At 36.6% G+C, this 27127-nt stretch overlaps 1 protein-coding gene across 1 annotated transcript in view; it reads right to left on the bottom strand.

Annotated features, from left to right (window-relative positions):
• Positions 1-27127, bottom strand: part of LOC134652994 (autism susceptibility gene 2 protein-like) — a 77058-nt gene that overhangs the window by 46335 nt on the left and 3596 nt on the right. Inside the window, exons 2-3 of the mRNA XM_063508267.1 lie at positions 11170-11292; positions 741-860 (exon numbers count right to left, since the gene is read on the bottom strand). Of these exons, the coding sequence (XP_063364337.1) occupies positions 741-860; positions 11170-11292 (243 nt within the window). The remainder of the gene's footprint in view (positions 1-740; positions 861-11169; positions 11293-27127) is intronic.

Genomic DNA, 27127 nt, shown 5'->3' with positions numbered 1-27127 from the left:
CCCATTATGACTTTTGTGCATTAGTGCAAAATGCTAAGGCAATTTATTGAACAGATTTATTTTATGTGGTAATCAAAACTATTATAAACATGAGGGCTGACCGAGTTACAAGATTATGATCTGCGGTTAACAACATCGTGTTAATACCATTTAATTACGAGCTTTATTTAACATTATAATGTGTATTCGTAAAATATATGCCTATTACTAAATTACCTAATAAATGTTTCATCAATAATCATTCGGTTTACTACATTATATCAATTCAACGATTCTAAAGTATTTTATATGATGGGAGTTTTGATTTTCATAATTTATTCTATATGAATATAATTGAATGTATTTTTTTACTTATCTTTATTTCGGCCTATCAAGGAAAAGAGGCTATGCGAGCATAAGATAATTAAACAGTTTTTTAGCTTTTTTGTTGTATAGCACCTTCCCGCTTGTCCTAATCGTCTCCGCTAGTATAGCAAGCACTTAATGCTAGAATTCACTGAGACAGTCGCAAAATGAAAGGAATACCGGGTTTGTCAGCTGATGCTGTACTCCCATCACTAATTGAGCGAAGGCGAGCATTCGACTAGACTAGAGCGAAACAATATAAAACAATAATATCGCGGCTCGTGCCAGAGTCGAATGCTCGGCAGCTCTGTCAAGATATACAGACATTCTAGCAATAAGCGAAGAGCGAAGTACAAAGCGGTATGGTGCGGTTCGACAGGCAATTGGTCACTTACGTCGCTAAGCCTGTCGCGGGATGAATCGGGGTCGCGGGGAGCCACCGAACTGCCCGTGAGGCGCTCGGAGGCCCGACCACTGTCATCCGATGTGCCAGCGTCTTGAAGCAGCGTAATACCCTGCAAAAACCGTAGCTTGTACCAACAATAACAAATACTTTGTGTCATGTTTCGTAGTATTTGTCTGATATTCATTGGCTGCCACATAAGTGATGTCATGAATTTTTTTGTAATACACAGTACTCGTACCTCGTACATAAGATCAAAACCATTTTTTATGCTAACCCGTATCATGTCTGAAATGTGTTCACGAGACAAGAAATAATTTATTCTTAACGAGGAAGTCTTAAGGTTAATTTGAGCTTGTAAAGTTTTTTAAATTGCCTATCAATTTGTAATCTATAAAAACAACAATTTGATCATATGTAAAAATTATACAGCTCTGAACAAAAGGAATGAATACATTTGAATAAATAAAAGATATCTCTGTAAGCATAAATCATAGTTTCGTGAATGTTTGATTGTTGTTTGAGGAAGGGAAGCGAAATTTCCCAATAGACTAAGATAGCATATTAAAGCACCCGCAACTCTTGTTACTGATACTTTAACTTACAATTCTGTTGCCAAGAGGGGAGGACAGAGGAAAAGCTTTTTATATGGGATCGCAAAATTGAGCGGTAACTAGGATATAAAAAAACTTGATAAGACGGGTCGAGGAAGCAAGTAAGCGAGGGCACGGAGCAGACGACCCATAACGTAACGTGCCGGGGGCTGACAATAAAAAGAGTTTTCCATTTATCACATTTCGCGTGTATTTTACGGTAGGGCACGAAGCGCTCGAGCGGGCCGCGACGACTGCGAAAATAAAATAAAACGCCGAGTAACTTCCCTTTAAATGGATAAATCCACGATCGGCTCGACGACAATCGACCCTTACATTATTATACGTAATTTGAAACAGCTTAAGCCCGAATGATTCATATGTATTGAATCGGAACTATAATTAAATCGTGTGAAATTGGACAAGTGGTTTGTTTTCTTGCTGTCATTGAAGTAGACGGTTTGTGCGTTGCGTGTTAAGGTACAATAAGCAGATTAAATCATGTTGCTTTATTAATGCCGTGTTAACATTACCGTCGCTAAATATGTAGATAAAATAGTTGTCTAAATAAGCAAATACATACAGTATGACAAGTTAATGAATTTCTATGTATGTAATATTGAACCTTTATAATGTTATTTTGCTAATATATCACGTACAATATCTGGCTCTTAGCATTTATAATAATGTAAAATACTACTAAACGTAACAAAAAAACGAATCGACTTAATTCAAAGTCAAGGCATGACTGAAATTCCATTTCGCTATTTGGTCTCAGCGTATTCTATGCGATTTAAAATTCCGCACAAACTCGCAAGTTATATGGCGTAGATGCCATTACTCACGGGCGGTTTAGCTCTGTATAAATGGCGTCAGTTCCGGGAGCGACCGACGACCGGAACAAAAACTCAAAAAGCTCCGGAATACGGATTGGTCCGAGATTGAAGGATGAAAATGAATTTACGAATGTTTTTATAGATAGATAGATAGATAGTTTTTTTTGCAATATATTATATTAATGCAAAGTAAACGGTATATGTATCGTCACCTAATTAAGCGCTCGAAGTCCATTGAGACACTGCCATCATAACTTCCAACCCAAAGATAAACTAGGCATCGTTGGGACTAATCCCGTTTTTCTCACCATGTTTTCGTTGGCTGAAGATATTTAATCTCGATATTTCGTCCATAAACTTCCGACATATCATAAATGTTATATTAGTTAAATCAAAATGAATAAATGTGCCGTTTCTATTCATTCCGAATCACATAAACATTTTATCGGAAGATATATGGAATATACATCATGTTAAGAAACTATTTGACGAACACAATAAACTTCTCAAAGACGTCTACAAGTGGCCATAATAGAGAATAATAAAACATACCTTACGCATGCGATTATGTCCCTATTCTAATAAAAGGGATTGCTTTCCGACCCTTTACATAGATAAACGTGAAGCAGTCGCACATATCAATTTAATCCTGGGCGTGGAAGCGAGCGGGATCCCTGTAATCCGGCGGGGTCGGCGGGATGTTACGTCGGATGTTACCACATAATTACTCTCGCTCGTTAAACTTTGCTCTAATTTTAATCGACTTTGGGACACTTTCTCTGAGTAGGTACAACTTATTCTTTGTATTCAGCTAGGATTGTTCAACCTTCTGTCAACTTAAACAAATTTGGTTGTCAACTATGTACATAATTTAAGTTCAGAAGGGGTTTCACCCAATTGCAAAATATCATTTGCTCATTAAAGCAATTGAATAGCAAAACTTGACATTATGCCATGTTTCTTATCTTATGGTCGTCTAGTCGTCGTCATTAAACCAAGACAAAACACTGTCCCTGTCACTGAATACTACTAGCTACTAGGTAATATTGCGCAAAACATTACGACAAGTAACTAAACCTCTTTTACCATAAAACACAAACAATAAACCTATCCATTGAGAGACAATAAGAATGAAGTTACTGTTTTCAGTATCGGTGAGCAATATCGAATTTCCTCAGGCAAAATACACCCGAGTAAATGTGGTCAATTGAGCAACACAATCAATTGGTACTTTATGACAATAGTGTAGGGTCGGATATCGGTTGAGAGAAGTTGGGTGGCAGGCAGGAGGCAGTCGTGCTCGAACGGCGACACAACCGCTAATTGAAACAACGACCGCGGCCGAACATTACTTATTCATGAGAAGTCCATATGGCGGCAGAACGTGACCGACGAGATAAATCATTCAATTACATTTTTCATGAATAGATACACTAGCCAGGTATTCTGTCCATCGCCTGTTAAAGTTTTCCCAGATGCGATCTAAGCCTTGGATTAGCTCATAGAATTAGCACAAGGATTGATTTTTATAAAAGAGCACCTTCTAAGATAAGAGATTGTTAATCTTGGGTTTAGTTGGCTCATGGTTTTCTTTCTAAACCCACTGGTGCGAGCCAGAAATCAAGCCTACTCCTCCCCGATCGCCAGGTACCCTGTTAATACTTACTCCGAAATATTATGTAGTTGAATTGTGTGACATGCCCGGTCACGCTTGAATTTGAACCCTGTTCGCTGACCGCGAATAGACAAATATTATTTTGCATACCGCATTCATTAAATATTAACATGATTGCGCATTGTTACAATGATCCGTATAAATACGTTGCGGTTCCAATATTCATGATGATAGTCTATTAAATTAACCAATAAATCGGAGAAAAGCAGAGTAGCTTTTGGGTAATACTAATTATTGTTTAGATTATTTGATTATATATTTTGGGTAACAAGGAGATATATACAGGATGTAATCTAAAACGTGATACAAGATAATCAAACCTGAATCTTTTCATGATTTTGAACAACTTTTACTATGGGGTCAATTTTGTAATATTAAAAAAAAATTGAGCTGTTCCATAGAAATGGTCAAGGAGAGGTAGACAAAAATGTATGGCAAAGATTTTTTTTATTGTTAATTTACAAAGTTGACCCCATAGTAAAAGTTGTTCAAAATCATGAAAAGATTCAGGTTTGATTATCTTGTATCACGTTTTAGATTACACCCTGTATATAGTACATTTAATTTATTTTATTTTAATTTTAAACTGTATATTTCCTACATTTGGGTTGACTGTATTTTTCAGAAAGATCTCTTAATTTAATGTTAGCGTTTCCTTAAATACAATGTGTGGGAGATGTTGTATAATGTCCAGGATTAAAGTTCCCACGTCAATAAAATAAAACACTTTCGGTCGGTTCGATTAAATTGTTGGGTTTCTGCGTATACTTATTTCAGAATAACGAGGTTAGTGTCAATATTTAACAATAAATTGGTAAAGAGATAGTGTTGCAGCGGGTGTTGTTTATCAGTTAGATGGGATAGAGTATAGGAGGCGGGGTCGCAGATCAGGTCGTGTATTACCATTCGCGATGTTCGAGCGCGGGTCATTAGTGTTCTCGGACAAACCCGTGTACCGCGAACTGATTTGTGTGTGTCGGAGAACGTATTTATACTGGTTCGTCTCGTCTGAGCTTTTGATTCGGCCATACTAGGTAAGCGATTAGAATGTGGAGCCAGGTAATGCGTGGTGCGACGGGGTGCGGTGGCGTGCTGCATAATTTATTTATGTCTCGGCACGTTACTCCCTTGTTGGGAGTTGTCAGCTATGTTGGAGCCTTATTTTAATTACTATGCGCTGAATTAGTTTAGTTAACAAGCGCGCTGTAATAAGGAACTACGGACGGCTACATACGTCAAAGACGACGTTCATACAACTTTTGTGTATTTATGACAAAAATAAAAATATTATAATTTAAAAACCGGCCAAGTGCGAGTCGGACTCGCGCACGGAGGGTTCCGCACCATCAACAAAAAATAGAGCAAAACACAAAAAAAAAACGGTCACCCATCCAAGTACTGACCCCGCCCGACGTTGCTTAACTTCGGTCAAAAATCACGTTTGTTGTATTGTATGGGAGCCCCACTTAAATCTTTATTTTATTGTTTTTAGTATTTGTTGTAATAGCGGCAACAGAAATACATTATCTGTGAAAATTTCAACTGTCTAGCTATCACGGTTCGTGAGATACAGCCTGGTGACAGACGGACGGACGGACGGACAGCGGAGTCTTAGTAATAGGGTCCCGTTTTTACCCTTTGGGTACGGAACCCTAAAAATCGCGGCTAGGGAATAAAACACGATCAATTCGTCTATTTTGCTTTCAAAGCAAGAGTAAATATGTAATTTTATTTATATTATTTGAGAAGAAAGAAATTAAATTCTCACTTAAATAAGGAAAAATGTACAAATGGTGAACTTAATGTCAGACGGCATTCTCTACCATACCTATATCTTTTTTTCTAGCCTTGCCAAACTTTCCATAAAGTAAAACTACAAAAAGCTCGGTTTGAAGTCATAAAAACACAAAAACAAACGAATATATTTAAAAATCGCTCCCAAAAATGTTGGCAATATTTTACTGTGAACAGAAGCGAGTACAAAGCTAGATTTCCGAGCATACGTGAGTATGCTCGGGTAAGCCGGGCGAGCCATCACAGAGGATCAATCAGATCCGGCGTCGACATCAAGCGGAGTTAGCTTGCAGCGGCAGCCTCCACCTACACTGTTCATTTCCAGAACCACATATCTCAATTAGATTGCATTGCAATGTGAACTTTATTGTAGTCACTGCACGGTTGTTTTGGCAATTGTTAAATTAGGTGGGATACGATACAGATGAATTAAGCTGGCAAATGGAATTTCGCGACAGACCGCTCTCAGTTTAATATACTGCGGCAAACCGAACGAATAGTTATTGTGATTGAATTAACATATTCACTGCGTGGCGAGTAATCAATAATTTGGGCTGCGAATACTGCACGGATTAGAGATATCTAAAATATATAGGTAAGTACATGTATTAACACTGATTTAACGTGGTCTTCTCCGAGACCACGGGGACAACGCCGTCCTCGAAACGTCGGAGGTAAATCTTAAAACTTAGATACGCGATTAAGTCCCGTTGTACAATTTAATAGTACATGTATTAGTCCCGTGGCCATTGAATGTTATTCACAACTTGCAGTTCGGTATACATTGTAATTCCTGGAATGTGTAATCAGTGTCAATAGCTCACTAAATTTCTAATAAAACAATTTATACGAAGTTCAGTCGGTTTATTTACGTCACTATAAAATTCCAAGATAACCCCTTAAACTTTATATTGAAAGTCTATAAATTTAAATCATAATTGCATCGTAAAGTAATATTTATAAGCTAAACTTAAAGCGTCATAAGCTTATAGTATGCTTAAGCTTAAGTCTTATAGTATGAGAATCTTATCGTAATATTAAACACAGTTTTCAACATCCTCGCCTCACAAAGCCATCCCATCACCCTGTTGTTGCAAAAATACATTACATCGTAAAACGGGAAAAGAAATCCCGACGACGAGCTGTTTATATAGTGACGATGTGATACTTAGCTATCTTGAGTTAACAGGCTTCCCAGATTTTTTTACAAACTACGAAATATCTTGTTTAATATTGGTTAGAGCAACTTGTTTTATACTTTGTCCAACATTGCGTTAAAATGAGGCTGAAATAGTTCGACGATGGCGAGTTATCAAATACTAGAGATGAGTTTTCTTCATATTAGGTAGGGCAGGGTCAGCACTCAGTTCACTTGTTTAATTTATTTGCAAATATTACTTTTAAATTTTTCTAATGGCTCTCATCTGCAAAATGCTCTTACCCTTCACTCTGCACACACTTATAATTAGTGCACTATTTAGTTAGCTTAATAGTACAGTGTGCAACTGTCTAAACACAGCAAACAGGGAGGCAATTAGTCTGCTTATTATGTATCAATATTGAATAATTAAAGTTGAATTAATATACTACCTATACTACACTTATACTTACCTATGTATCATTGTTATTTCCAATCATTCATAAGTTCAATTTCGTGACGCGCCGTATATATAAATTCGTTTCTGCTTTGTGATTGAAATTTATGTAAAGTAGCACGCTTTAATATGCCCTCCGTTATGCATAAGGTCGGCAAAAGAAAGTAGCGATGAGCAAGAGAGGGTATTTTCTTGACATAATATTCGGCCTATAAATTTTGGAACTTATGGAAAGTACAAGTAAAGAAGTGAAGTTGGACTATCATACCTAGAGCAACAAAAACATTTGTAAGGGGTCAGGCGAGCCGTGGCGAGACGCCAGACCTCTCCGCGACAACACAAGAAGGTCGTGCAGCTGTTGGGAAAGATCAATAACTTCTGTTTACTACAGCCCGTTCAAAGTGTCATGTCATATAATAGCTTTGTAAGCTTTCGGAGGTTCATAAGAGCACGTTGAACATATTGTTAGTAAATTATGCTGCATGCCGTCAGACTGCGCTTACCGTCACTAACTAACGAAATTAATTTAGTTAGCAATTGGTCTAGTACGTGTTTAAAATGAATCTTTACTTGCTCGTAGTCGGAGCCGAGGGCGTAACTTAATGATCGCGTAGAGCGCACCGGGAGGCTATCTATTCGACGGCAAATTGAATCTGCGAAGAGCTATTAGCCGACACCGCCGCGGCGCTCCGAGCGTGCCAAACCATTCCCTGCCTGACTCGCTCACTCCACCGCTGGCTGTTAAGGCGCGATATGCTTCGTAAACTGCAAGCATGCGGACGGCAAATAAAACTAAACGACATCGCCTCACAACACGTTTATGTCGTCAGCTTTAAGTTCAGCTTAAATGTTTTTTTTCTTTAGCACTGTAGAGTTTAAGTTTAATGTAACCATAGCTCAAGTTGTTTCAATTTCAATCCTAATAGGACAGTGGTTCCTAACCTTTTCAGTCCGGTCACCCCTATGACTAACTAGGGAACCTGATTTTACCCCTCCTCCCAATGGTAATAAAAAATAAAACGTGTACGTTTGTTGTATTGTTATATTAGATTAACTTATTTACCCCCGTAAAATACCAGTTTTACCCCCACGGGGGAAACTACCCCCAGGTTAGGAACCACTGTAATAGGAGTTACGCACGGTACCTATGCGTAGACTCTTTTATAGGTACAATGCAGTAAAATAAAGAGGTACATAAACAGTACGGTTGTTTGTTCAGAGTTATAAAACGCGTGGAGCATTGTGGCTTTTTATTGAAGTCGAGGAAAATGTATTCTTTCGGCGGCAGAGCAAGATTTTCCACTTTATTGGAGCAACAGCGCGGCAGGAGGCAAATTGGATGGGATTGCGACATATCTGCCGGAGGACTGTCGAAATGCGCGAGGGAGTGAAGGGTAAACTGTTACCATTTTCCCCATGCACTTTCGAAAAACAGATTACACATCCTATTTAAGTAATAAAAATATGGACGGTGATACCGAGAGAATTCATAAATATAAATAAATAAAATATGTGCTACTTCCTACGCTTTATAAATATATAGATTACCTAGTAGTAGTTGTCCTATTATTCATGTTGTTTTTACTCAATACAAAAACATGTTATAAACTGTCAATCATTAGCTGTCTTAATCACCGATTCATTAACACGTTCATTTATGCAACTCTAATTGTTTTAATCGTTTCACTGGCATTGTATTGATACGCCTGGTACATTTTGCACTAAAAAATCGTGAATTATTATTTCCAAGCCTAACTAAACGTCTATATAAAGAGCAGACCTCGTAATGAATTAAAAATTACCAACGTCAACGCACGCAGTCGCGCACCGTGACGTGTTAACTGAATCCAGACAGACCCATTAATAATTCGCGACCTAATAGTCTGCGGTTCACATTCACACTATTACCTTCAATCCAACAAATTGATTTAACTCGTAGTTTTTAATCCGTTCACGGTAAGTTAACCGTTTTAATATATATCTCAATTAGTCGCATCGTTGAGCAACCGGCAGCATGACCACAAACTTGTTAATCTGTTAGTTGCAAGTTAGTTGTGAGCATATTGTTTCCAATTTAGATCGGTTGTTAGACGTCGATATATTAAATTGAATACTCGGTTTTGTTTTCACTGATAAGCTTTATAAATTGTTAATATACAATGAACATTCTGGTTGAACGATTATTACCTACTCGTGAGCCTAGAGCCATGTTATCGGAAACTGTTAGATAATCGATCAGTTGAACTACCGAGCTGACAAAATAGACTAGATAGATAAAGGCAGAGTATTTCATAGCCCTGCCATTCGACGGCGAGCCGAGCCACGCTCCTGCATTTTAATATCGAGTCACTGCACGCTCCGACTATCGTCCCGCCCATCCAGCTTTCATCCTCTGCGAGAATCAAGTGCATTGTGGTTTACTTCCGCATCGCTAAGTACTTTCGCCACAAGGCGCTGCAGAATAGTGAAGCATCTTACTGACACTAAGTTTATTATTGTTGCAACACGAACTTGGAAGACTTTTATGTTTAACTTTTTCATATAAATATCAGAACAATGGCCACTAAAGAAAAAAAAACAATAATTGCGTTTTAATAAAAAAAAACTTACGTTAAATTCGGATACAACAGTCATGAGAGTATTAAGTAATTGGTAGAGCAGTTTAATTAATATTACGGTCCGCATAAATTGAAGCGTAAACAAAAACAAAAGCCAACTCGATTTCTTATGTCGGTTACACGTATTTGGCACGGTCAACTGAGCGCCTATGCAAAGTTAATTTGTCGTTCAAATAAAGGGTTAGGTTTATTCTCGTCTTAATTCAATATTGCGGTTAATGGTTTGGTAAACTGTTGAGGATAAGTAAACAGTGTGCCATTTCACGCGTGTTGGTTTAGCAGCGTGCTCCGAGATGAGCCGAGTCGCGTTGACAAGTCGAGTGGCAGTTTGCATACATTTTATGCGTTTGGCGAGAAAGCATAGCCCGGAAGAGGCGCGGCGATGAGTACCGATTTAGACTCGCTGCATTTAGACGTGTGAGATCACCCAGCTCATTTAGGTACGGACGAAAAGCACACAGCAACAGTTTTGTTTGCATTCACCGTTCAGCCTCGCAGCGTAAAACGAAACTTTGTACGACGTGACAACTAGCATTTAACTTAATCAATGAAAAGCATATTTACACATGCCAGTAAGCCGATCTCGCCTGTCAGTTGCCCTAATATGACGCCATCTATCATTACTACATCACACGCCGTTATAAATATGCATGTTTCTCTCACGGAGACTTGCGACTTCATACATAGTCAATGGCGTGGCTTACGACGTTACAATATGAGGGATGTCAAATGAGCCTTCAGTTCTGCTTAAATGTTTTTATTACTAAATGTATTATTATTCGTGAGCATAATAAGCACTGTAATAAAAAATGTGGAGGACGAGCGAACCGTGAAAAGGTGAAACTGGCTGCGCGCGGTTGATGACACCAGAGCTTGCCTTGTAGGGTTTAACGGAAGCGACTATCGTGAGCAGGAGATTCCTACCTAATGTGCTTCAATAGACACGCATTCGTGAACAACATCAAACACTTTGTCATATTTAAAGGCCGTTTACATGTTACGAGTTTTTCGCGCAGTTTGAATCGAGAAATAGTATGACATTAATATCGTAGGCAACAATCGCCAGGCAATTATCATTCAAAATAGTTTACATTCATGCAAGTAGGTAATAAAAACCGGCTTACGACTACGTCGTACGATACTCGTGAGAAGGGTGTTTAATTTCTCGCAATGATTTTGTTTACTCGATGATATGCAATCATCGAACCGGGTGCGTTATCGTATGCCCATTTTATATGATAACTTCGAGGTGAGAAACTCGTGCCATGTAAGTAAATGGCCTTTATACACATACATGCGAAGTGACTTACGTGCGAATTTACGTTGTTGGGCGGGTGATTCCGAGCAGCGTCGCCGGGGAGCGCAGCCAGGGGTAAGCGCGGTTTGGTTGACAGAGAGTTGGTACGGGGTGAGGAAGCACATTTTACGGCAGCCTGGAAGCAAAACATAATGTTAGCACACAAATACATATGAACATTGAACACCTGTCGTATGGCGGCGGCACAGAGCCTAAAACCCGCACTACAGGCTTCGTCACACAGGCGCGTTTTCCGGGCGCAGCGTCCGCGGGGCGCGCCGCTTTTACATATAAAATGCTCACGCCGCGCCCGGAAAACGCGCCTGTGTGACGAAGCCTTAAAGTCGGAACTGCCTAACATCCGTATAATGATAACGTTATAGATGGTCAAGCAAATCTTGTCAGTAGAAAAAGGCGCGAAATTCAAATTTTCTATGGGACGATATCCATTCGCGCCTACATTTTTCAAATTTGCCCCCTTTTTTTACTGACAAGATCTGCTTGACCATCTGTAACAACAATATCATGGCAAATCTAGATATGAGAAACTTCCGCAAAACACACTTTAACTCTAGTGCATTTCTACATATGGGGAAGCTATTTACGGAAGAGTAGGTGCTAATTGTTCATGTAGTTTATTATACTTAAGCATAATAATAATTACAAAGCATATAACAACTTTCAATGGTCCTTAGATACACCCTTTGTGGCCCATAACACGGGCAAGGGCAGTTACTGCTCGGTGTACCCCTTACAATTCACTAAAGCGTCGAAAGGGGCTCTACGTGTTCGCTTCGGCTCCGGGCACACCTCCCAAATGTCCGGAAAACCATTGTTACGTGTACGGTAAAGAATTACTAAGTATCAGAATAAGACACGAGTAGTTTCTCAAATTATTTGATTGGAGTTTCTTTATAAGTCAAATACATTACTAAATTTAGTGTAATATGTATGGCTAAAATTTGAAAAATAATCATATTTATTTGACAAATAATCCTTAATTAAAAACCAAACATGGTTTTTAATTAAGGATTATTTGTTTTCGTTATTTAATTATTTTTCATTTCAATCGGAAACATAACTTTGTATACTTAATAAATAAAATCAGAGCGGCATTGTTTAAAAAAAATAGATAATTTAATCAAGCCTTAAAGAATTAAATAAACAATGTAATCAATAACCCACTTTTATTGTTGTGCAAATAAAAAGTACAACAAAAATCTTTACAAGGCCCTAGTAGCGGTATAAAAAAGAGAATGTGTGTCTTGAATGCGACATGACAAGAGTACAATCAAACAATCTTTGTGGGAGTGAAACAAACAAGAGGGTGCCTACTGACACGCTTTTGCATTAATGAACACAAAAAAATGTCCGGCTTACAGATCCACGGGGCACCGGGCGGGGGCCAACGAGTAGGGATATTACCATAACAATTAAACGATACATCCCTGCCATTGACACGACACTGAGCTCCACGGCAGATGTTACCGCTCGCTCGCGATGTTACGTGAGCAATAAAAACATTAACTGATTCTAAATGTCGATGGAATTCTCGCAATAAACAGCACATCATTTTTAACACCGCCGTCTGGAGCATTTGCAAATTGTTTGGAGCATTAAGAGTCCATCGCTTTATCCCAAGCGAGATTTAAATCCATAGAGGCTTTTCAGAAGGTTTATTGAGCTTTTCAGTACAAAAAGGGTGTTACAAAGTTTCCAGCGAGCCGAAAGGACGAAGGACCCACATCAAAAAATGTGACAACTGGGAACAAAGTGAACGCGTAAACCTTAACCCTCTGTTTGAATGATGCGATGGTAATGTCACGAATTCGAATTAGGTAGGGATTGGACCGTCTCGTGTAAAAGTGGCTCGTGTCGAGTCGACGCGACGCGTGCCGCCGACCGCGACCTAATGTGAATAAATAATAACAATCAACAACGTTTCACACAAAACTGGGGATATCACACGCACTACATCATTTATTTATAGACAACACGTTCTACGCTCATAATTCCGACGGCCCGCGTGATTTATTGACCATCAGATAATCGTGAGATAACATTACGGAGGTAGTCGGTACAATTGTTTCTATAATATATGATATTATTATTTATTATTATTTATTTAATTAATAAAGTACAGTGATATTCTTAACTATAATCATAGCCCCGCAAAACTCAACAATGAGTTTGACTGTGGGGTCATCAGTCTCTGGTTAATATGTAACTTAATGTAACTTAAAGTAGGTAAATTAATTACTACAATGTGTCATGGTAATGTTTTTTTAACATAGATTTAAATTTGGACTTCTTGTTTTCGCGTCTTATAGCTTCAGGCAAACTATTGAGTAAGTATGGAATTCTTTTTCTAAGTGTTCTATCCCCGTAGTAGTTATTAATTCTAGGAACGGATAGTTTGCCTGTAGTCACAGCCTTTGTGATGTATGTATGATTAACTGGTGTTAAGGAATCCGCTGAGTTAGACTCTTGGTAGCTATGGTTATTGATCGCGAGTAAGTATTTATGTTTTAAACTAACTGGTAAAATATTGCAAATTTTAAATAGTAGTCTGTAGTTACCTTTACATTTGAGTTTAATTTTATATATATCAATTCAATAAATTGCTTCAGATATTTCGTCGGGTGAGAATACGTTTGTGCCATACGCCACTTTCATTGGTTTACAGGAGAGCGAAAAGAAGCAAAAAAATTTTTTTTTCGAAACGTTTTACAGTTAGGAAATATTGAACTTATTTATCATTTAGGCAAATATGTTTACTATGTCTAATACAATACAAATATTGTAATCATGAAATAAAAGCATTTTTATGATTGCCATATCCGTTTTTGATGAATAAATGTTAAACGTAAAATGTATGATATTACACAAAAGTTTTGGATGTGTCACACTTTTGTGATAATTTTCTGTTAACAGAGTGTAGTTATCCTATAGTAAAATGCGGGGGTACCTAATGATTCTCCGAGAAACTTTTAGCAGATTATCGATTCGCCGACAACGATTCGCCGAACATTGTTTCGCAGAGTCATTTATTTGTAAATGTAACTTTTGGTCGACTAATGTTACGTAAACTCTTGGTTCACATACAGTTCAGTTCGCTTGTGTGTAAATTAGCTGAACTATTATCGGTCGATTTCCATTTGGCAGAGTAATTGTTTCGTTTAAGCAATGTTTAGTCGAATAACGTTTCACATTATACATATAATTTTTTATTTTCGCAACAAAAGGATGATATAAAATATTATCATTTTTTAATTAAATGCGTTAAGTAGGTATACATATATGTATATAAAGTAAGTTACGAAGAAATAGCGAATATGTAGTGTCAGACTCGTCGTAAGGCTACAATTGCACTACATCAAATTGGTGGATAGAAAGTAGATAGATAGTTACTTTAGAAAATACCGAAATCATAATACACATCACACACACACACACACATGTTGGAGCTCTTTTGATGATTTTTAACAAAAAAAAACAAAAAAAAAATTTTTTTTTTTTTTTGAGATAACTTCTATTCTAACGTAAAATTTCCTCATTTTGTTATAGATTTTGAATAACTTTCAAAGTATATATCTAATCATAAATAATACTCGCTTGTATATAATACATGTATAAATAAGTACATAAAGTACATAGAGACAAAAGGAAGGTAGCTGGTACTTATAGCTCAGGTTTATACCTAATTTAAGTATCAGCGAAAGATCTTGGAATGTAACATATCTTAAGAAATGATGTATGTGATGTAACCTTTTGAACTTAATAAACTTTATCTTATCTTATCTTATCTTACATGCCTTTAAAAATTTAGGAGTTCCGTCAATTCCTAATGGATTCCAACATCAGATCAGAACCAAAATTATTATGGGAATACCACGAAGGTACTCAAATCGGACCATGGGTGGCGGAGTAATCGCTGAACATATTACTTAAATTAAATCATCATCATTATCATCAAAACAATCATCATCATCAGGTACACTTTATCAAAATATTTGAACTCTCACCTTACTTTATAACTATTTCGATTAAAATTTAGTTCTTTCTTCGGAAGTGTGATGAAAAACATTGTGTGTAACTCCGGGGGTAAGAATATTCTAAGTTCTGCTAGTCAATAATATGCCAAATGAACATTCGACCTATTGTGTTTCGACCAATGGTTTCTCGGGTAATTATGACAGTTACTAAATGATTATTCTACGAATAGCAAATATGCGTATCAATGTTCTGCTTATTGACTACACTCGCAAACGACTATTATGCGTAATGAGATTCGGCCAATCGTTACTCTGCCAAACAACCCGTCGGCGAATCGTTGTCGGCGAAACAAAAATCGGCGTAATTTTTCTCGGAATATCAATACGGCACCAAAATGCGGATATGGCACGACATTTTCGAAAAATATAGTTTTTCAAAAACCGATTAGTGTCAATTATAGCATATTTTTTGTTATTTTAGAAATCATTAAAAAACGATTTTGCTCAGAAATGGATATGGCACAAACGTATTCTCAGCCGGCGATTTATCGAATAAAAGACGAGGCCTCGCCTTTTGCCAGAATTATCAAACAACGAGAAGAAAGCAAATAACAAAATTACCGAAGTTAAACCCAATAATCATTTTGCCTACACAATAAAAATTATGAAAAGAAAACACAGGAGTTAATTTAACAGGGAATAAATCTCTACGGGATTGCGATGAAAGCAAAATTCTCTCGAGGAATTTATGTGACTTCCTCAAAAGATTTTTATACAATTCATTTCAGTCTCATAAAAAAGTTATCACGGATTCGCAGAAATCGGGTGAGCTATTTTTCTGCCGGCGGCGACGTTCCCCGTGGGAAGAGCAGCTTAATTCCAGATGCCTCGAACCATAACATTACTCGTATTTCGGATCTATTATGTAAATGTAAGTTATTATCTTGTACAAAAAAGGGTATTCCAAGCATAATATTATTTAAGTGTTGTAATCACTGTATACATAATTAACTTATTACGTTTTGTAGTTAAAATGTCACAGGTGTTTACAAGATGGTATCATAATGAACGGCGGTGACCAGCCGGCGGGCCGCATTGTAATCACCTGCCTACGCGCACGGAATATTTCGATCGCTACCGAACGCAGGCGACAAAAGCTCGAACGGACCAGTATAAGAGCGCTCTCCGATTACTCATAATTCTTTTGGATCTCATGTCACATTTATACTAGTTTGCCTGCGGGTTTGATTTGTTTGCGTTAGTCAAGCAATGGATGTACATCACGTTACACCTACTGACCGGTCATTTGCAGTAATTGCTTTCCCGCCAACATATTAATCACTAATACGACAGCAGCGATACCACCAATTCAAAGAAGATAAATTCATAATGGCTCGTTGGAGACGTTTATAATGTAAAGCTTTACTGACACACATTTATTACATGTATTAGTAATGTTTGTATTTATGCGACAGCTAATAACCCTTAACGATGAATTAACCTATTCTAATGAAGAATTAATATGTGAACATTATCTTATTTTGCATTTTTAGTGTAATATGAACCAGCAAACGGTGGTGTGAATTCCTAAAACTAATTCAGTTGGCAGCGTAAAGATGTTTCACATAAACAAACAAGTAGTTGGGTACACACGTATTATTTTCTATGCATAAATTGAATCGAAACGAATGCTACGCCTTGCACGGTCATTTAACAAAAACATCCAAGCGAGGTGAGAACGTTAATACGAAAAGCGTCACAGTTACGGTTGTGAGCTGTGACGAATTTTGGTGACAACTGCGGTGCGGTCAGGCGTTCTATAACATCGACCTATTTTTTTCCCTGTCCCGTTATGACGTGAGAAACAGATGTCACCGGCAGCTTCATAGGTGTCAATAAGAATGCAATTACATTTTTTCTATTAAGTAATAAATTGGATTTTTTTTTTATTAAAGAAGCTATATAAAACGTTAACATTAACATAATTTGTAATTTATGGATGGTGACTTAACTCAATTGATATTTGAAGCACTCAATTCTCTGATGTTTAGCATAGAATAACAAATTGTCTTGAAAAAAATTGGTTAGGCACCACATTATTCAAACGTATGAATAGAAATATTTGCGCGTGACTTCGTTTGCGTAGAACTCAGAAATTCCATTTCCGAAGTTACCTCCTTCTTACTGATTACGTCCTTTAAACCAGGCACAGGGACGGATTCCGATAAAAAGTATCCTTACTCGTGTTTATATTACATATTTCAATAAAAAAAATCGACCAATTCACTTCAACGTAAGATACATGGTTATTTTCACTTTCACGAACACAAGTGCTAAGTGAACCAGCTCAGAACTTGAGCCAACGGCAATTTGGTAGGTATTGCTATTATATTTTAAATGATCGATTGACTGATACGTCAGAAAACATAATTCATACGAATAATACCTACTTACATTATTTTAATTAAATGTAGCGCTAAGCGCGGGCGCAGGCGTGGAGTTCAATTTGCCAAAGCTGTGTGATTAATGGCAGAATGGTGGATCATTAATTAAGACTTCAGACAAGCCAGCGTGGGTTACCGCCGCTTGGATAAAGTAAATCGTACTAATCAGCGATTATGCTCAATTTTACTAGTCCCGTGCCAATTTACACTAATCTGGCGCAATAATCTCAATTGAACGTTTTAGATTAAATACAAGTGATACATTTTGACTAATGAAGCTTAAGTTATTTTATTTTTACCGCCGAGATTTGAAATACACGGAGAAAAAATTATTCTTCATCAATTCTCATCTACTCAAAGGTTAACTGGGAGAAATCCCTTAAAGGGATAAGTTCGCCTTTGTACTGCCTATCCTGTGCCATACATTTGTGTGTTGTGTTTTGTACAATAAAGAGATTATACATACATACATACATTATTCCATCAATGTAAAAAGCATAAAAACTTCCGTGTGTTTCCAGTTACATTTATACGTTTAAAAACATTTAAATAAGTTTAGGGGTTCTGGCGTGATGCGATAACAAATTTCTGACGTCTTCGTGTTCTATTTTTTAACGGTTTTCGCAATTATTTTGACTTCTATGTTAGGCATATTTTATATCACCAATAACTTCTTTAAAATATCTGGATTATTTCACAACATTAAGCTAATGACACCCATTAAGTTGGAAATGCCTCCGTGATGATGACAAGATTTCCCAAAGGGCGACAGGCTACGAAGTAATAAACCATTATGAGAAGCTAAAGTAAATTTTACACTTGGATGAATATTCGCACCCGATTTGAGTTACGATGTCATGGCAAGATTTAAATGATACGTCAGCATTCAATTGGTGATAATTTATACAATTATTACAAATTGTATTACATAAAAAAATTACTTTGTCTAACTGCCTCTATTTTTGTTCAGTTGTTTTCTTTGTACAGAAAAAAATATAATAAAAACCACAAGTCGAGCGCTGTCGAGCAACGCGACAAAAAATGTCAGAAAAAACTCGTACAAAAGCAAAACATTAAGTAAGTTTAAAGGGACTGAGCACAATAACTAGTCAGGTATATCCACAAAAAAATGATGGTTAACGAAACAATAGCCGCCGATATCTTGTTTCGCTATTTATTTACCGTAGATGCCAGCAGTACAATATTCACATACCAACACGTTATTAGTGTTGTTTATTCAAAACAAGTATGTAGTACAATTAAGTAAAATTTCCCACGATAAATCTGAAAACCGTTTTTAATAATAGAGGGAGGGAAAGTAGTAGCGTGGAAACAAATATGAGGGCCGTATCGAAATGTTTGTAAACGGCCCGTCGCGTGTCGATCGTCCCCAACCCTCTCGCCACCCCTCGCGCCGAAGACACCGATATAACTTTACTTTCAGCGCTCCTGGACGTGAACACTTAAATAAATTGTTATTCATCTACATCTTAATTTCAATAAAAGTGGAATGGTTTGGAAACATTAATTATTTCTTGAGAACGTTTAATATTTCCAAACCGTTTAAACAAAATGAAAACATAATTCGCATAATAAACAATATACTTAAATTAACATAAATAATAACATAAATAAAAGCATAAACTTATTGGATTAACTATAAATTATGATTGTATTATTTAAAATGACCTAAGTACTAAAGGATTTAAAATAACAACATAGGTAGGTATTTGGTTATTTAAGCTTAATTTAGGCAAAATGTGAGTTCATGTCATCGGCTGATATACGTACACATACACATATCCCACGTTATTCTAATTAGATAAAACGGTAAAAACACCACATATTTGGCAAAATATCTCTACATATATGTAATATTAGTTGAATGCGAGAATTCTCGAAAGAAAATCTTGCACACCAATCCCTGCGCGTCAAATCGTTTTTCAGGCAAGAGAGGGCTAGTTAGCTCTTCTTTTCTTCATCAGCTGTAGAAGGTGGAAGTCCTTAAAACTTAAAAAAACCCTGAAAATTAGGCAAGCCAGAAAAATAAAGGACCCGAAACTAAATAAAAAACACCAAATTAACTGACTGAGTAAACATTTAATTTAAACATGAACATTAATTTGATATAATTAAAATTAGCAGACAGACGCGCCCTAATTCTGTACGGCTCGTGGTGAAATTTAAATCACGCATTTGAATAATCGTGACTAATAAACGAGTAAGTAGTGGCAATAACTGGGAACCAAGAATTAACTGCTTTACTTGCAACGATCGTAAAATGAGGTCGCTATTTAAAATTCTCGTTCCCGTTCCCGGGGCGAGTACCGTACAGGAATGCCGACTGAATTAATGGGGGTTTTAACATCGTAATCATTTATTTGTCGACTATTTATTATACGAAGTTTGATTTACGGTTTGCGTGATCGTTGTTTTGATGCCAATCAGCTGTTTATATTAATTAACAGCACATAATTGTAGCCGCGTATACTATATAGTGATATCTAGAGTTCACAGTTTGTATTCTATAATCTTACACATTATCTATCAATAAACAAATCTCTATTCGACTTTCGAAAACTTACTCCTTAATTAAAACGAATACATAGTTCGTAGGTATTTTACTTTTACAGTTATTGGTTGCCTGATGACAGAAGGAAACTGTTCTTAGACTTGTGTGAGATCATTACACGTCACGCGAGTTCAACGTAGCGACGGCGACGTACCCAAACAAATATATTTTTCAAGAATGTTATCTTTACAAGATGACGCGAGTAACGCCTCCGCAAACATACACATTACACAGCTGACTAGAGCATCAAAGAGTTTAGTTTCTAACAAAATTATCGGAAGATTATTCGGATTAGGCTCTGTTATCTTAATTATGATAACAGTCATAAAATGAATTGCTTAAATAATAGTTATTGATCAGTTATTAATAATTTATCAAATATCACTATAACTCCAGTCATCGCAAAAAGGACGCATATCGTATTTAAAATACATAGTAAAAAGCTTAGATTGATTGATAAACATAAAAATATAAACACAGAAATAATACCTACTTAATTAACTAAAAAATCTACCTATATATATATATATATATATATATATATATATACATATTTACAAATAAAAAGTAATATTTGCATAATCAAATTTCAGAACCACACCGTCACATTTGCAGTGGTTTTAATGATAATAAACATAAATTATAATAGAATTGAATACATAACACCGGTAAACGCTTAATATATACGTAAAATAAACATCATAACCAAATTTAACCGTCCATCTGTCACTGGTGGCGCTTGTGGGAGAGTTCATTAATCTACTTTGATATAGGTTACATAATGTTGACAACAGTAATCAGATTTAGCCGAAACTGTTGTAACTCGGTATACTTACTGAAGTTTGAATTAAGTAGGTATTTCATTTCGCAATGGCAAGTAAATTAATTGCTATTAGATTTAACGATGTAATAATAACCAAAGTTATGAAGTCAAAACAAAGCGTTGAAGAGATTTCAATTACACTAATGACCAGTATGTACTTGGGTAATTATTTTTCAAACACCAGGAGAGTTTAGTCTTTGGTTTTAATAATATTTTAGTTACTATACTCGTACATATCTATAAAACTATTTGTTATAAATAAAGGTCTTTCTTATAGAACACTTGTTAGCATATGTTATAAATATAATTTATTTAGAAATATGTAAAACGTTTAAATATTAAATATACGGTATAATTAAATTTAAATAAAGAAGTTGCGTCTTAAATAAATAATTAAGTCAGAATCACCGTCTACAATACATAATTTATCACACTGTTAGTGCGAGTTCGTAGTGTAATTACAAAGTAAACATAGTACACTGGCATCTATCTATCAATGTACCTGTCTCAATGGCATATTATTAAGAAACGGTTATAATACATGTATACATATATTTAAATTGATAAAGCCTTAATATTGTTTGGCATTACTGTTATAGGTAATGTACTCATAGGTATATTATATGATTAACGTGTCTAAATTATTTCAATCACGACTAAAATAAATATGTAAAATATATATGTAAATATGTAAAATATGTTGTAAAATATGTTATTGTTATTACAATACAGAAGTAATGAGGCGTTGTTCGAAAACAATGTAAACAAGTTATAGAGTTGCGGCCAGGCGGCATTACGTTACGGAAACTAACTTATAACGGGGAGCACTTCATAACTCATTCTGTAGCACCGTACGTCACAGAGGCTATTACCGTCACCGCCCGTGAGAGATGTCAACGCCTCCAAGCAGTGAATAGTCCACATTATGATTATGATTGCCGTGCTTTTAGAACTAATGTGCGAGTACAAATACCGATAAGCTTGTGTTGTTTATTTACAATTGATTCTTCAGCCGGAGTTAGTTACGCATTAAACGTCAAGCACGATAAGAGGGTGTCGAGTGCACACTCGACGTGGAGGAGTGCGGACAAGTTCACATTGGCTGTAGTGAGCTCTCGGCGGACTATTAGATCGCGATAGCATGGCCGAGAGGGTGCACAAACTTATCGGCCGCAGGCAGATCGGCGAGATACACCGCGCCCCTTGCCCCACTACAGTACCTCGCTAATCAAAAAGGACGTTTGTCAAGTTTATACTCCAACGGTACATAAGACTTTTATGATTACCGAGGTAGCAATCCCCTGACGAAGCGCCGTACTTCGAAAAGCATCGCGATTCTTACCACTTGGCACATCTTAAAAAGAGTATCTCAAGTACGTATTTAATACCTTTAAAAGGTGGTTATAGCGGATTTCGTTTGATCGGTAAGCGTTTTGAACCTCTTGAATATGAAATCTAAAGATTTTATAACCACGTTAGAATGTAGGCCAGTGGTTTTGAGACTTTTTGAAGCGTTATAATATAAGGTTTGTCTAAGGTCAGCATCATCAACAAAATTTCAGAATAGGTTCATTTCGTCTAAGTAAAACGGAACATCAAGATACGGGCTTTATTATGTTACGACGAAATATAAAACTCGACTCTCGAAAGCGTGGTCATCGCATTTCCTTCTCGTGAGACCAGAACAGTTAAAACTTTAAATAACATAAGTTAACTCGCAGTCTAAAGTCGACGGGAGCGCAGAAATTTCAAGCAGCAACACGAGTGGTAATAAAAGCGAAACGAAGCGGTTTAAACTTCACCCAGGTAAGTATTATGTCAAAAAGTGCTAACATTGAGCTCCAGGGAATAACCAGGAGGGGATGGGTCATAGGGGTGTCTAGGGGCGCCGAGACACTCGGTCCCTGCTCCCAGCCATCGCGGGTCGTCTTCTAAAGCGGCGATATTGATTTTGTATAAGCACACGCAGCAAGTGCATCAGACACGTGTTCGACGAGTATATTGCTGTGGCTTTTGCAAGTATTACACGTCTTACCGTACAAATTTATGGCCTAGCGTCGTGCGCCGTCATAATTTACTTCGAACGCGATAATAAGATGTTAATAATTCAACAGAAAATCAATTATGTATTCATCTATTGACAAATTTTAGTCGAACTTGTCATAATTGGTGACGCACATAGTTTATGGCTTCATAAATGGGTAACATCATAGATATAATATTAAGTCAGTGGGTAACATGACAAGTACATAATAGGCTACTTGGGTGAATTTTGAAGGTTGAATTGCAGCAAAACATAGTAGTCATTAGCAAACATTATATATACATTATTAAGATTAAGGAAGTAACTAAGTAGTAACATAATTTGTCATTTCTACCTTTCCTTTTAATTTAATTCGGGTATAGTGCAGTATAATACTACATTAAATGAAACGACGATGTTAAATATTTTCCGTTTACTCTAAGCAGCTTATCTCCATTCCAAATAATACGTAAACCGCCAAAATAAATTGTACTCCCACAAAAGAACCAAATCCACGTTCTTAACAAGATAAAAACACCGTAAGGACAAGGAAATGGATCGTGAGCTCGCTTCACCGAAATCCAATGTCTGACAATATTTCACGGCCGCATAACTTCATGCCACGTTCGAAGACTTCGAAGTTTGAACTTCCTCGACCGCTATCAGGTAGGTTAGACGGGTGTTGCCAAACTTTACAAATTACTTTGGAACACCTCTTTTTTTATTTTGCAATGTTGTTCTCACAAACGTAGAGGTCGACAGGTGTTATTAATCATGCTCTAGGCTCTCTAGAGAACCAATAAATCTAATATTAATCCCACCAAAAACATTTTCATGTAAAATGTTGCCAAGACGAAACCATAAGGCTCGCACTGCCAAAAAGTTATCAGATCTTTTGTAGAGCCAAGCTTCTAACTCTACAAGCCCTAACTTCACAAACTCTACACCTTAGTCAAAATATGTGGCTTGACCGTTTCGCTACTGTCACATGAACGTAAGGTGAAAAATGTATTCACTATTCATTATTTTTTATAATACAATATTTCTTGGCGTAACGAAACGGCCAAGCCACTTATTACAAGATACTGAAAAAACAGTAGGCGATGTGAATGTTTGGACTACTCTGTCTGGACCAAGATAGGCCGGGATGATCATTACGAAATTAAGAAACTAGCGGAGCAATTTAATGGTCAGTAAATCTGATTGAGTTATTTAATCGGTCACATAAAATGTTAATACCTAAAGGTATACCAAATTGTTATTGATAATGATAACAATTAAATGTTCTAACTTCTTCAGATTATTGGCGGCATATCAAAAACATGATAACATGAGAATAGATAAGTGCTTCGATTGCTTATCTGACTATTATAGTAAATTGCCCCCTTAATAGATATACTCGTATCTGAAAATCAGTATATATTACCTAGTGTACGTAATGTAGGTAGGTATATACATATGTATATTTTTAAGTCATCATCATCTTCCTCGCGTTGTCCCGGCATTTTGCCACGGCTCATGGGAGCCTGGGGTCTGCTTGGCAACTAATCCCAGTAATTGGCGTGGGCACTAGTTTTACGAAAGCGACTGCCATCTGACCTTCCAACCCAGAGGGTAAACTAGGCCCGTATCGGGATTAGTCCGGTTTCCTCACGATGTTTTCCTTCACCGAAAAGCGACTGGTAAATATCAAATGATATTTCGTACATAAGTTCCGAAACTCATTGGTACGAGCCGGGGTTCGAACCCGCGACCTCCGGATTGCAAGTCGCACGCTCTTACCGCTAGGCCACCAGCGCTTCCATACATATATTTACATATTGGGGGACATCTTACACAGTAGTGTTGAGTCGCTCACTCGTGAGGCACCTCATTTGTACCACTCATTTTGTTAATTTGTCGCAGTACTTCGTACCGCAAAAATGTCTTACTTCACTCCTCTATTCATTTTACTTGATTCTAAAATTATCTTTCTCCTAAAAGTTCTATTCTTAACCTCCAGAATTGCACTCCAATTAAATGTTACTATTTATTTATTTATAAAGGAAGTTATGAATACATAAATATGTATATACATGAAATATTTTTGTCGCCGTTGGAATTAATGGAATAGTCGACGCTGAAAATATGCTAGTACCTCACCTCATTTGAAGTAAGACATTGTAACACCTCATTTTAGAAAATGAGGTACTCATACAAACTCATTTTAAATTGATGTCCTACCCATCACTATTACACAGATCAACCTAGCCCCAAACTAAGCAATGCTTGTACTATGGGTACTAGGTGACGATATACATACTTATATAGATAAAATACATATTTATATATATAGAAAACATCCATGACTCCGGAACTAATATTAGTGTTCATCACACAAATAAATGCCCTTACCGGGATTCGAACCCAGGACCATCGGGACCATTTTTACATATATTTTTAATACATATGTTATTAAGCTTTACATATATTTTTAAGTAGTTCGATATTATTCCTGCCTTCTGGATGACAAACATTTGGGTCATAAATAGCAACATTATGGGAAAATATTAGTTCGACCTAGTTCCCTATAAATCGTACTAAATTACTATAATGTATAGGATTAAATTGTTTTAATTACTATTAATGTACATTTGTACATCACTCTACATCGGTATTTCTATCTCTATTATACTTATAAAGGGGCCCACAGGGGATTACCAGTCCGCCGGACGATATCGGCCTATCAGTTAGAACAAAAAGTTGACAGTTCCGAACAACTGACAGGCCGATATCGTACGGCGGACTGTTAATCAGTGGGCCCCTTAAAATTAAACAACAGCACACGTATACATATGTATAAAGTGTCATTCAATAGAACTTGCTAACTATGGAAACAAACCGCCATACTAAAATTGACACTGAATGTCAATATACTAGTAACTTTTGTTTACATAGTTAGCAAGTTCTATTGAATGACACTTTAGCAAGCAACATGACCTAAGAACAAACATACCTGTATAAAATTAGGTCAGCAAAGTGCCCCCACCTGCGGCGTTATGAGAAGCCCCGTGGTCTTGGGCAACGTTATTTCAAAGCCAAAATCACGCATGCAATGCAAGTAGGCAAGCATTGCATTACACAAACAGATGTATGTATCTACAATTTACATGTAGGCATTCGAGACGGATTTAACAGCGTTTAGAAATAATATAATAAAAACCTGAGCTGTGAGAAATCTAGCTGAGTTGGGAACTACGAGTAGGTGCCAAAACCACAGAATAACTAATAGTACTCCAAAACTAGATAAAGTTTCGTTTAATTATTGTATTAGTCAATAGTTTTTACTCTACAAATCTATCATATTAACATTATTCAATTATTCTGTGCAGCCTTATTACGGCGGTAGAATAAAAAAGCGAAAAATTCGTTAATTAAGGTTTAAAATACCTACTATCGTGTCTTTGACCGTTTACGCGGCCCGTAACGAACACGTTCCTAATTCCTAATACACACGTATAACATTAAAAACATGGAAGTAATAAAAAAATACCTGCTTGCAAATGTTTTACGATTATGATATTTGTAATTCTAACATTAAAGTGATAAAGTGAACCCTCGATAAACAGATCTTGACTTGACGTAAACGTCAAAAAACTCTGTTTACGGACTTTTGACACAGAGGATATCGACATGGAATGACTTTTATAGATTCTTGCTCGACTTAAAGCGGTTTCGACTTGTTTAAATAAAATTAAAGTAACAGAAGTTTAGCTCATAGTTGGTTTGCAATGGGGGTCAAATCAAATCTCTGCTAATTTTGTCAAAGTGTTACTGGAGTCTAATTAGTATTGTTATAAAATTCGAGATATAGGTACATAAAGATTTAAGAATCGGGAATCGTAAATTACCTTGCCACAATAAAGATCTACTTGAACCTCGTCTTGAAAGACACGAGAATTTTAATTCGTGTAATCGAGGTTTGAGTTATCGAGGTTCCACTGCATAACTATTATTATACATAAATACCTACATTCCAATTGCGATCCGTGCCTATACACGATAACATACCTACTTAATTAGCAAACCTACTTAATTAACGTGCAAGGAGGAAGGAACATTGAACTGGTAAAAA

This window comes from Cydia amplana, chromosome 12 (assembly GCF_948474715.1).
Source record: "Cydia amplana chromosome 12, ilCydAmpl1.1, whole genome shotgun sequence".
Taxonomy (NCBI): domain Eukaryota; kingdom Metazoa; phylum Arthropoda; class Insecta; order Lepidoptera; family Tortricidae; genus Cydia; species Cydia amplana.
This window is presented reverse-complemented; position numbering and strand designations above follow the sequence as displayed.